The sequence below is a fragment of the Castanea sativa genome, chromosome 4, assembly GCF_040712315.1.
Source record: "Castanea sativa cultivar Marrone di Chiusa Pesio chromosome 4, ASM4071231v1".
NCBI classification, from domain to species: Eukaryota; Viridiplantae; Streptophyta; class Magnoliopsida; order Fagales; family Fagaceae; genus Castanea; species Castanea sativa.
In genome coordinates, this window is record NC_134016.1 from 2704646 (window position 1) to 2717844 (window position 13199).

Sequence of the window (13199 nt, forward strand, 5' to 3'; positions counted from 1 at the left end):
TTACTTAAAAGTGGGAGAAGATATGTTTGAATTGCTATTAGTTATTTGAGTAATATCTATTTTAATTATTTGATAAGTTTTTATTATTATAATAATCTTCTTAAAAGAATGAGAAATTTGAATAACAAATTTGAAACTTAAACATTTTAGTTGTACCAAAATAAATCAAGCAAATATAATGCATAAGAACAATAGTTGAAAAAAATATGGAACATTTCAAAAAAGAATAAGATCAATAAAAAAACACCAAAAACGAGAAAATTATATGTTTTTAAAAATAGTCATAAATTTCTTTTAAAAATTGTTTAATTTTTAGGGAGAAAAAATTATTTACAATAAAATTTAGAAAATAAATCATACATTATACCGCATCTCAAAATTATATATTCCCATATATTGCGTGAGTTTGCAACTACGCCGACTAGTAATCTATAACAACATTTCTTTCTCATTCTCATGTCACGTTTGCAAGGCCTTCTATAAAGTGGTCATTGTGACATTGAATAAGAAAAATAATAAGAAATGAAGTGTGGTATATCGATTTGTTCAGTCAATTTATATGGCAATAGAAGAGCAAAAGACTATTAATTTTCATATTGTAGCAAATTATCATAGATTGTCATTGTATACAATCATCTTTAACACTTGCATCATTTTAACTTCTAATTTGAATGATGGGGAGGGGGGGGGGGGGGGGAAAGGAACAAGACAAACATCTTGGCTTTAATCTAGCTTAGGCACCTATAGCAGCGAAACCACGGGTTGCCTAACAGGAAAGCATATCTTTAAAAGAATAAAAAAAATCCATATTAGAAAACTGTTGATTAAGTAAACTGTACACTTTTCTAGCAATTAATATGAATAAAAAATTCAAATTCTTTAAATTTACGTTTGTTTCAAAGAAAGTAACTTTCTGCTAGAAGATGAAATTGAATATAGTCAAAGATACTTTTTTTTTAAATTTTTTTTTATTCCCCTTTTATGAAAATGACTTGTTTTGACTAATGGGTGTACACAAAAATTTTATGGTTGATAATTTTTTACCTGTTGACTATGATCTTTAACCATCAAAGTTAGCCAACAATATTGAAGGAGTGATTAATAACGGTAACTAACCATCAACTAGCTTTAGGTCTTAGGATAGTTAAAAGGTTAGCAGAGAGCTATTCAAAGTCACATATGATTAAACATTTTCAAGTATTCTTCCCAAGCTTTGAATGTAAAACCAAATGTGATGTCCAAAACCATTTCCCTAAACCAAAGAGAGAATAATAAACATTCTTAGAGTCACCTATGATTAAAAATTCTCAAACCATTTCCTCTAATGTTATTTTTGGCTTTCCTCTACTTTTTTTTTTTTCCTTTCCCTCAACTTGAATAAAAAAGATATGGACTTTCAAGTAAAGGAAAGCGCAAGTTATGAATTTTATAAAAGTGTCTATTTACTTCGTAAAAAAGACTATTTTGTAACGTGGTGAATTGGTGTAATCCAATATGCATCCATCCAGCACATGGAAAGGGTATTACATAATGAACTCAAGCTTAGTGCAAAGAGTAGAGTTGTCAATTTCTTAAGTTCCAAGAAGTAGCTAGACCTCTATATAGAGATCTAATATATATATAACCATAGAGGATTCGGCATTAGGGTATGGTGAATGCAATGGGTTAGGCACCGAAAATTGTCTAATTTGAAGATCAGCCTCTGTCGAGAAAAATAGCCAATTAATTCAACACAAAATGGAATTATTTTCTTTTTCTCTCTTTGTGAAAATTCAATGGGTATTTCAAATAAACTAGCAAAACATAATAACCAATATTTAAAATTGAAAAAAAAAAAAAAAAAAAAAAAGTTTAGAAACAACCCACAATCAAGACACCAAATTTTTACGTGGAAAACCCTTCAATGGGAAGGGAAAAACCACGGGACCTAGTCCAGTAAAATCTTCCACTATAGAATAATATGTTTACAACAATCTTTCTAGAACAAATGCTAGAGCCTACAATGACATAATAATAATAAAAAAGAAGCCATTCTTGGATTACATCAATAACAATAACAACTAGAAAAGATCTCATGAAGTAGGTCCTACCATCCGTGCAAATGGAGAGGGGTTTCAAGCAACACCAGTCAACACAACGCTTTCTTTGTCAGGAGCAACATTCTGAAATTTCATCAAAATTGGAGTTGACCTTCCAATTTTGGCTTGAAAGTAGCTGGTTTTGTAGAAAAGTTTTCTGAAATCTTCAACTCTAACAAGCATATCAGAGTTTAATATTAATATGAACATGAAAACATAAGTGTAAGTGATAATTCAAGAACAGTACAAATAGAACTAAAATTTAAGAATACACAAAAGCTATGTAGTAAAATAAGTTTAAGAAAATATGAATTAAAGGTTTGACACTGGACTCTTTGGATATCATTGGCAATATATATAAAGAAAACAAGTGAAAGCAAAAAGGAGAACAAATCATGAACATTTAGTTGACTTCAAAGTGAAACAGCAAGCAGACATAAGGAGGTTTGAGAGAGCAAACCAGATTTAAATGGTTTTGACCTTAAAGTAGGATGTATCAAAGGTTTATCTTATTCACTGGAACATGAGCAATCTTAGACCATTTTGTGCTAAACTAAAAGACCTCTAATTTGGGACAATGAAAGATCACCGGTATTTGTAATGTTGTGACACAATGACACTTACACCACTATAGAAGATATTCTCACTATTCAGTTCTGTGATTTTCAAATATGTTACTGTAGTGTGTTCAAGTAGATGAAGAGTAGAAAAAAATTAAGCCACCCACATGTATAACAGCCTATTTTTCACTATTGACATGTTATTGACTAGAGAAAAGACTGATTCTTGTACTTTTCCTTTTATAATACAAAAGAATTCCTCTAATGTGAGATTTTAATTGTGTATTGATGGTAAGAAGAAATTCAAGTGTGATGAAGAGGTTCAAGATGCATGTACATGTTTTAGCAAGGAGCTGCTTGCTCTAAATAATATAGTACATTGAAGTACGACTCTAAGGCTGGATCTCTGATAATTAAGTAATTGTTAGAAAAATTGTTCAAATGAACAAAAACTTGAGTGTCATTTGAAGCCTTTTAAGAATTTGTGAAATAACAATCATATGTATGTATTAGTACTATTTCAAAATTAGGCAAAGATAATTGCAAAAAAATAACTAACTAAAACACAGTTTCTCATGCATTATATTATAAAAAGAAAAATGCCTTAGTAAAATGGAGAGATGAAGTACCTAGACTTGTTCCAAATAGATTTCAGCTATCCTCCCAGTTGAAAATAATTATAAAATAGCCCTGCAAGAACATGATGCCCAAATGTTGTTAATAACTCAATGAAAGTGAGTATATCAGTGAAGAAATATGGTGTTGCAATAGGGAACAACTAGTATATTCTAAAGAGAACCATTAGCCAAAAGGACATTTGATAGAAAATTCCAATTCTAAATTTTTTTTTAAGCTTACGATAGGACTCAAAAGTTTATCTGGATATTCAAAACAAGGGAAATCTTGTATGACATTGTGCTTAAGTACAACTCAAATTGGGATATGAAGGATAACTAGCATCTATAATTAGTATAAAAAAAAAAAATTGAACCTAGAGAAAAGGGAGGAATCTTAGTAGGTTTTGTTGGAAGAGGTGAGGGGGAAGGGAGGGTAGCCTTCAAATTAGAGTTGAAGTACCTGAAACTCTTGGTGCATAAGTAGATCTCAACTCTCCCGGTTAAAAAACGAGTACCAACTATCCCTGCGGACACGTCATTCCCAAATTTGTGACTAACTTCAAGAAAGTGGAATATGTTAGGAAGGATAAGCAGATATTCTAGTAACATGGAAAAAAAAAAGTTTACCATGAGTCCATGAGTTCACCATTTTATATATTGTGTGGCCAGGTATATCCATAACATTTGGCGAACTTATATTCTTAGTGCAAATTCAGGACCTCCTGGCTCTTTCCCTCCACACATCCTTCCTTTAGATGAGGACAATAAAGACTTTGCAGTTTCTGTAATCTGGTGAGAGATTGTGTGGGTACAGATGCATCAAATTTCGAAATCATAAGTAGTGTATGCAGGATATATTTTTTTTGATAAGTAAGTAGTGTATGCAGGACTTAAAAGATCCATCTTTTTTCTACTGGAGCAGAGTATTAGGACCATCAGTAAGGGATAAATTGGTTTTAATTCCACAAGTACCAAAAGATCTTTCAGCTATGGTCAAAGCATGATACTATTCATTATTATTATTATTATTATTATTATTATGAATTTCAAAGCTCAAAGCATGATACTATGCCATGAATATTCAGAATAACTTATCAAATATGAAAAACAACGCAACAAATAAAACTAGGCAAACACAAAATTTTATGAGTTCACCATTAAAAATTGTATGTGGACAGGTATTAACATTTAAAAAAGTTTGGGGAATTTATTTTCTTGAGGTAAATATCTAATGAAATTTCCACAGTATGTCTATCAAAAATAAAAAATAAATCTCCACAGTATGAAAGAGTACAGTCTTGAACCCAAAGTGAAGAAAAATCTTGTCAAGCCGTTAGAAAATGAAAAGGTGGGAAAATTTTATGTAATCAAAGTTTCAAATGCAAGTATCACTCTAAAATCAAGAAAGAGAATAAGGGAAAAACTTCTGTCCAATGCACTGGATGCAAGCCAATCCAAAGAAAAATAGTTTCTTCTTGACTTGGAAAATTCCTACACTTTATACATGGCTCTTAAAATCTGAAATTCTCTGTTTAATTAGTTGGACTTAAAAATTTTCAAAATGAAAGGGCTTAATGTATATATGTTGCTAACCTAGACTAATCGGTTGAGGATCCATGACCTTTCTCAAAAATTTAGGACTAAGGCTTTGTTGTTGTGTTGTTATAGTGGAAGGCTTAATGCATGGCAATGAATGAATGATAATATTTGAATCACAAAAAATTAGTGAAACCACTTCATCATTTTTAAGGAGCGAAAACAGAGGAGAAAAGAACAAGGTTGGTGGTGACTTGGCAGGTTAGATGGTTAATTGTAATGCTTATTTGCATTATAATAATACTATCTCAAGATATAGATTTCATAAAGGCTTGCTCCAATTTAATCATGCTAGAATCATATTATGTAAAATAAATAAATAAATATAGAAAAAACAATGGATAAACAATTTTTTCTTTTAGTTTTGTTTAGTAACAGGTGAATAAATATTGTGAGAAATGTGAGGGGAAGAAAGATTAGAGAAAACTTACCAGCTCTTACAAGTTATGAACATTCCGTTTTCCTGGAGTGGAACACAATAGGTATGCCATCTCCACTGTGTACACATTAAAGTATAAAACTGAGAGAAAGTTAAAATTCGGGGGAACTTATGTTGATGCTCAGTTTAAATTAAATAAGGTTATCATATCAGATTAAAAGAAGAGAAGAGTATATAAGGTATGACTAAACTTACCACTTATCACTTTTAATATGAAAAATCTATATGATCTTCAAAGTAGATCCTGTTTGACAATGTTACCACTCATCTGTCTTGGACCAATCTGTGCTACAACCCTTCAATATATTTTCCATCAATTTCAGACCACTCTGTGCAAATTGGGGCGAGCTTGTAATCATAGCATTCCTAATTGTTTCAAACTGCTTTATAAGAAAACAAAAAAAACACACACACCAACCTATCAAAAAAAAAAAAACACACACACACACCAAAACAAAAACAAAAAATGATTTATACGATTTTCAAACTAGAGTTTCAAATTATAAACATTTGGCAAGGATATAGCATTAGGTAGACTTACCAGTTATTGGTATGTTTAACGAGTTCTACCCAACGTACAATTAGTTTTAAATTCCGGAATATGGGCAATCTTAGACCACTCTGCGCCGCTCCCTTCTGCACATCTTTCCTCTAATTTGGGGCACTTGCCAATGTTTAGTAGTTTTAGTTTGATGAGGCATCGCATGGCTTGCATTTTGGGCAGATACATCAGCTTCTCGCAATTGTGAATGAATATCCGTTGAAGAGACGAAAGGTTGCCCAACCACTCAGGTAAAGCGTTCATTTCACCAAATCCAGATATTTGTAGAGTTTGAAGGGCAGTGAAGCATTGAATTTCCTTTGGGAGAGAGTTGAGACTAGCCCACCCATACAAGTGTAATTCTTCAAGTGAGTGTTGGATGGAATTGAGACTGGGGAAAGAATCTAACTCTTGACAAAAGTCACCGATCTCCAAATACTTCAAGCGGGCGAGGAAGTCTAATCCGTCTGGCAAACACCTCAACTTTTGGCAATCGCAAATTTCTAATTTGGTAAGAGAACGCAATTCACGTATATCTGGAATTAATATCATATTATGACAACCACGAATTACTAGTTGGGTAAGAGAGGACAATTCTTTTAGATCTGGAATCAATATCAGATTCGAACAACCAAAAATTACTAATCGGGTAAGAGAAGGCAATTCTTTTAGATCTGGAATCGCTATCAAACTAGAACAATCCCCAATAATTAATTCGGTAAGAGAATACCATTCTCGTAGATCTGGAATCCGCATAAGATGAGGGCAGTTGCATATACTCAAAGATTGAAGAGATATACAGGATCGTAGCCCAGTTGGTAAAACTTCATCACTACAGGAAATCTGCAAGCGTTGAAGCAGGGATGCGATACCTTGTATACTTGGAAAGGACCTCAGGTTACGACAGCATATTACTTTAATACCCTCAAGGAAATAAAGGTTGTGCAGTGCATCTGGCAATGTACTCAGTTTGTCACAGCCATCTATAACGAGGGATCGGAGAGAGGTGCAGATGGGCCATACATGGCCATGTGGCAAGATTGACTTCAAATCAGGACAATCACGTATACTCAAATTCTTGAGACTCCTATTTTTTTGCAAAAATTGCTCTGGCAGACAAGCAAGTTCTGAAATACTGAAAATCTTGAGGGACGTGAGTGTGGTAAGCTCGCTAATAATCTTTTCAAATGCCGGGCCTCTGATTCTGTTAATTAATAATTCCTTAAGAGACGGAAAATGATGTGGAGCACTTGTTAGTTTCTGGCAATTCTGAATCTCCAAATACTCAAGGCGAGGAAATATCATTCCTATTTCTGCTGTTGGTTCCGTCACGTCATTCCATTCTACTAGATTACGCATGTCATTTAAAACAAGTTTTTCCAAAGCTGGGAACAACACGGTTCTGCTGCTACCATCTCTACTATTACTTGATCCCTCACCATTATAACTGCTGTAAAATTCAGTTCCTATGCATCTCACATTATCCATTCCCTGTATCTCAAGAACTTTGAGATTGGGTAAATGTCCAAGTGTAGGAATTTTTTCACACTTATTACAGTAGCTTAAGTGAATGTCCAATAGATGATGGAAAAGTAACGAGCCACCCCTAATGTTATCACTCCCCAATAGCCACGAAGGGAACTTCTCACCTTCGAATTTTTCTATCTTTAAGCTTTTCAATTTTGGGTGAGGTTGAAGGCCTTCCAATACATTCTCATCATTGTTGTTGCCTTCCCTTCCACTCCAACTCCAATGGAATCCCAATTTGTGTACTTCTAATTTTTCCGCTAATTTTGCAGTTTTGGCTTCTTCTTTATCTCTCACATGCTCTAGATTGTAAATACTTAATTCCCCTCTAAGTTGGCTTAAGCATCCCAATTCTTCAATTTGACCACCAATGTCTTGACCAACGTCAAAGAAAGTCAGTGTTTGAAGGCAAGTCAACCGCCCAATATCTGTCGGCAATTTCGTTTTGTTCCAACTAGGAAAGTTAATGTCAATATCAATATGCCTCAAGTTAATCAAGTTCCGTAGATCTTTTGGAAGCTCTTTGAGAAGACGACAATTCTTGATTACTAGAGTTTGCAAGTTGTAGAGAATGGTAATAGAATTGGGAATTAATTTGATGTAGGTGTCCTTGATGTTAAGAAACCTTAAATGTATCAAATTACCAATGGACTCGGGTAACTCTCTTATACATGACCCAGATAAAGATAGACTACGTACGCATTTAAACTCCAAAAATTTTTCTCCAAGATCAACACGATTCAAAAAAACTGTGCGTAATCTACCCATGCCATCTTCAGATAATGGGATTGCATAAGTTGTATGGCCATCGGATATAAGAGATAAACGTCGAGTATGAGAGACATCAATGTCATCCCATGAATTGCCCTCCAAATGAAAGGTTTCCCCTTCTGAAATTGAGAGCGCAAGATCGTGCACAAGATCATGCATCTTGCAGCTTCTAATATCACCATAAGAATCCCTTTTTAGATCTTGAAATAAGGAATTTGCCGCTAAAAAATCAAAATACTTGTTACCAATATCCTCTATCACTAAAAAACTTCTTTTAGATGTTTGAAGGAACCCTTCAGCCATCCAGAGTTGAACTAGTAGTTTCTTTTCAATAATAAAATCCTTGGGAAAAATTGAACAATATGAAAAACATTGTTTTAGAGATGGTGTTGGAAGATGATCAAAGCTTAACTTTAATATTGGAAAAACTCCATTATTGTCCTCCATTGAATCCCAAGTCTTACTATTTTGAATCAATAACCATTCACTTTTATCTTCTTTAAGGCGCATCATTCCTCCTAGAACTCTTGCAGCCAATGGATTCCCTCCACATCTTTTAGCAATCTTTCTTCCAATATCCTCCAAATCTGGAGTTACTGGAATTCTTTCATTTGCAAATGCCTTTTCCTTAAATATTAACCAACATTCATCTTCTGATAGTTTTTCCAATTTATGTATGAGACTTGTGTTCATGATTTGTGCCACATTGTCCTTACGAGTAGTTACGAGAATATTATTTCCATTATTTTGATTAATTCCCAACAAACTACTCCTTAAACTATCCCATTTCTCACAATCTTCATCCCACACATCATCAAGTATGAGAAGATATCTTTTTCCCTGCAACTTCTTTTGAAGGTGTTGAAGTATAGCATTTTTATTTTCTAAACCACTACAATTATGGTCAAGAGCTTCAAGAATCTCTCTTAAAATCCTTTTCACATCAAAATTTTCAGATACACATACCCAGATCTTTTCATCAAAATGTTTCTTTACTAGTTTATCATTGTAAACTAGTTTTGCTATAGTTGTCTTTCCGAGACCTGCCATACCAACAATAGGAATGACAGAGATAACTTGTTGATTGTTTGCCCCAATCAACAAGTCGACAATTTTTAAGACATCATCTCTTCGTCCTACAACTTCTGAACCATCAATAAAAGAGTCTGTCTCCCGCTCCAGACCAGTCTGGGGGATTGGGTTCAAAGACTCTATAAGGCCAAGGAGAGGTATATCATTCTTAATTTCATCCAACGATTGGTTGATGGTCTTTATTCTTTTTGCCATCTTGACATGGAATACAAAGGGATTGGAGGATGAAAAGAAGCTGCGTACCTTCATTTTGTTTTGAGCCTCTGCCTTTTGTCGAAGAATCTCGTAGTCATACTCATCAAGCACATCGTCAGCTTCATAAGCTACATCTTTAAGCTGCCGTAGCCAGATCTTCACAGACTCATCATGTAGTTGTTTTTTCTCAGCATCATGCAACAAAGCTTGAATCTTTGTTAATGAGACTTGAAGCTTTCCTATCTCCTCCTTGAAACCCCACACAGAACTGATATGCTCACTAGCTAGTGACATCGCATTGGCTATTACTCCATCTACAACAACACTTAGGACTTGTCCAGCCATATTTTCCTGGTTGCTCGGTACAAGAGAAAGTGGTATGAAGAGCTTTGCAAAGTATAGAGTATGTTTCTGTGGGAAATAGACGACTTGGTGGGGCTAGATAAACATCTCTTAATTTTTGCTATTGTGATTATTAATTATTCCTCTTCTAATATTAATTTGTCTTCAATCTTCACGTTATTTGTGTCAACTGGCTAATGCAGTATTTGATTAATGTGCCTTCAAATAATGTCGTAAAATTTACGTTGCGTCTTAAATTTTGATGACTTGACTTGTATTGACTTTTTAAATGAATGAAGCAACCACAGTATTACCATGTATTGACAAGTAGGACAAATATTTCTCAATTGATAGAACAAGGAGGCCCACTCACCGAAAGGCTCCATTATTAAAGGGACAACCACTCAGCCGAATGAAGCTTCCCCGTATTTATGTGTGTGTAAATTCTAAGTAGGACCAATATTTCTCAATTGATAGAACAAGCAGGCCTACTCTCCGAAAGACTCCATTATTAGAAGAAGAGGACAACCACTCAGCCGAATGAAGCTTCCCCGTATTTATGTGTGAAAATACTAAGTAGGACAAATATTTCTCAATTGATAAAACAAGCAGGCCCACTCACCGAACGACTCATTATTAGAAGAAGAAGGACAACCACTCAGCCGAATGAAGCTTGAATGAAATGGGGTACAGTTTTCAAAATTTTATATGTGAACATGAGAACTTATTGGATGCCATGCCCATGAACATTGATTTTAATTAATATTGAAGTCACATTCAATTTTGAATAGGCCTAACAAGTTTGACTGATTAAATTAACACGGTATTAACTCATAGTTTTAGTAGAATTGTTCATGTGAAAAGGAAAGTTTCTAGGGTTGATCCATGTCTTTTCCTTCTAATTCATCGATCTTCCCATTTGTCTCATTTATTTATTTATGAGCAATTCTCATTCCTTAATTTTTAAACTAAATAGCAGAAAGTTGTAGTAAAAGTGGTATAATTTTTTTTATGGTTCTAACATTTTTTTAACAAATGAGGTTATCTAGATTTTTTTTTGAGTATTTGACTTTTTTTTTATATATATTTTTAGTGCAAGTGAACCACCACTTCATTTGTTATATACCATCTTTTTTTTTTTCTTTTTTGAGAAAGACTTCATTTGTTACCTTTTTTTTAATTGATCTCAATTTTTTTTTTTTTTTGAGTTATCTGTCAACTCCAAAGATATGTTTAGTTAACTCATTTTTTTTAGTGACAAATAAGGCTAAAATGTAAATTACAGTACTCCTAAAGTTTTATGATTTTTTAATTTTACAATTATATTTCGTTTGGATAAATAGTTCATCTGTCCATATTTTCCGTTAAGTACTACATAAATTTGTCATGCATGTTTAATTTGTATAATAAAACGATATAGTGTCATTTTTGTAGCCTAAATTTTTTAAAATAACTAAAAAAAATTTAAAACAAATTAAAAAAATTTAAAACAAAAATAAATTACAATAAAATCAAAACAAAACAAAACAAAACAAAAAAATCTGAAAATGATGTCTTATCATTTTATTAAACGAACAAAATAAGCATGACAAATTTATGTAACACTAAATGAACCTTAAAGCGTAAAAGTCAAATACACTTCTAGTTTAAAATTCAAAAAGTCTCAAATTTTTAGAAATGTAGTTTAAACTTTAGTCTATAAAATATAAAGAAACATGTTTAGTTGTCAATTTATGACGTTTAACTTTTAAGAACTACTTTCTCATCCCAAAAAAAAATCTCTTAAGAATTATAAAAAGTTTAGGGGAAAAATATTTTTCATCAATTATAAGTTATGTTCAGAATAATTGACAAATGTGCTGAGTAAATCCAATAAAAAATTGACAAATGTGCTATGTATCAACAATATTCAACAAACTTTAGTGAAGTTACGTGAACTTGTTAGCTATTTTTTATAAGCTTTTGAAGTAGATATATAGCCCGTTGATGTCGTGTCCCTTTCATTCTTGTGAGAACCGAAGGAGAAAAGAATAAAGCTTCGGATAGTATGTCAGTTGACTCAGTCAACCTGCCATTGCCTTTTGATTTCCCTTGTTTTTAATTATAACGAGTGAATCTGAAAGTTCTCTCACCCACTTTCTGATAAATGATTAATTCACCATTTTGCCAAATAAAATCATTAGCCAAACGGCAATGCCAAACCATTTTGTACAACTTACTAATATAATGTAATGTATCATTTATAATGATTATCGAACTCATTAGGAGTGTTCATCAAACTGCAATGACAGCACTTAAACCAAATAAAATTGCCTGCAGAATACAATAATTGCATAGTATTACCACAAGTGGTAGTGAACCACACCATAGTGTGCAGTGCTGTGTGCAGTTTTATGAGAAGAAAATTGCACAGGATCGCACCACTTTGTACCTATATAATATTAATAATTTAATTTTATATGAAGTGGTCAACCCAACTTTAGTGCATTCTAATTTCACATTAAAAACTTCTTCATTTTTGTTAAATACAAAATCAAAGTTCAAAACCTCACTCACTTCTCCATCTCATACTCTCACACTTTTCTCCTGATACTCTCTCACTCTTAGTAAGCATAACTAGCAATGTATATGGTACACTTGTTAAGCATTTTTGTGTTACATATTTATTTGTTTAACATGTATAATTGTATATGGTTTAGCGTCATGGATTATTTTTTTTGTTTTGTATATATTTGTGGTACTTTTAGTATATCATGGATTTTTTTTCTATCTTTTATATATTTGTGTTACTTTTTTGTTAATATATATATATATATATATATATATATTTTTTGAAACTTATTGTCTTTTTTCATGGTAATTAATACTAAACAAGTAACTGGTCATCACATCTTGAAAAAAATACCGGTTCAAAACCGACCAAACTGCACCACACTTATGACTGCAAAACTGAGGAGCAGTACGATGTTAAATATGGCCAAAAACTGCACCAAATCGCACCATGAACACCCCTAATCCTCATTGAAGCTTCCAAAATACATTATTTTGGCCAATTGCATTAAGTAATATATCCTTCGCCATCATGATATTAAGTCTTCTACCTTGAACCATCACTGTGAATGTGTTTTCAAGAATATATTCAATACATATTAAGAATTGATACGCTAAAATGCACCCACACATAAGCGGCATATTTTCCATTATTTAAGCATGCCATTGTAGTAATCAACCATACCCTAAAACAAATTGTGAAAAGGAAAACTATGAATTCTCATTGCAATGTTGACTTTATTGCAATCGTGTTCCAGGTTGGAAACTAATAGGTTCCTAAAGAATTTCATTTAGTCAAGAGAAAGCATTAGTGACCAAATTTGGTAGTCATATTTTCAAAACATATTCAATGAATGTCATATGTTAAAAACAAGAACATTGTGTGTACAA

General features: G+C 32.8%; 1 protein-coding gene across 1 annotated transcript; it reads right to left on the reverse strand.

The window, feature by feature from the left end:
• Window positions 1-1870: 1870 nt before the first annotated feature.
• Window positions 1871-9761, reverse strand: LOC142631461 (putative disease resistance protein RGA3). Its single transcript, XM_075805635.1, has 7 exons — window positions 5832-9761; window positions 5486-5673; window positions 5283-5347; window positions 3883-4044; window positions 3716-3779; window positions 3268-3328; window positions 1871-2250 (listed from the first exon to the last, which is right to left on the reverse strand). Exon 1 carries the CDS (start codon window positions 9759-9761, stop codon window positions 5847-5849), a length of 3915 nt encoding a protein of 1304 aa, XP_075661750.1. The 3' UTR covers window positions 1871-2250; window positions 3268-3328; window positions 3716-3779; window positions 3883-4044; window positions 5283-5347; window positions 5486-5673; window positions 5832-5846.
• Between the last annotated feature and the right edge of the window lie 3438 nt (window positions 9762-13199).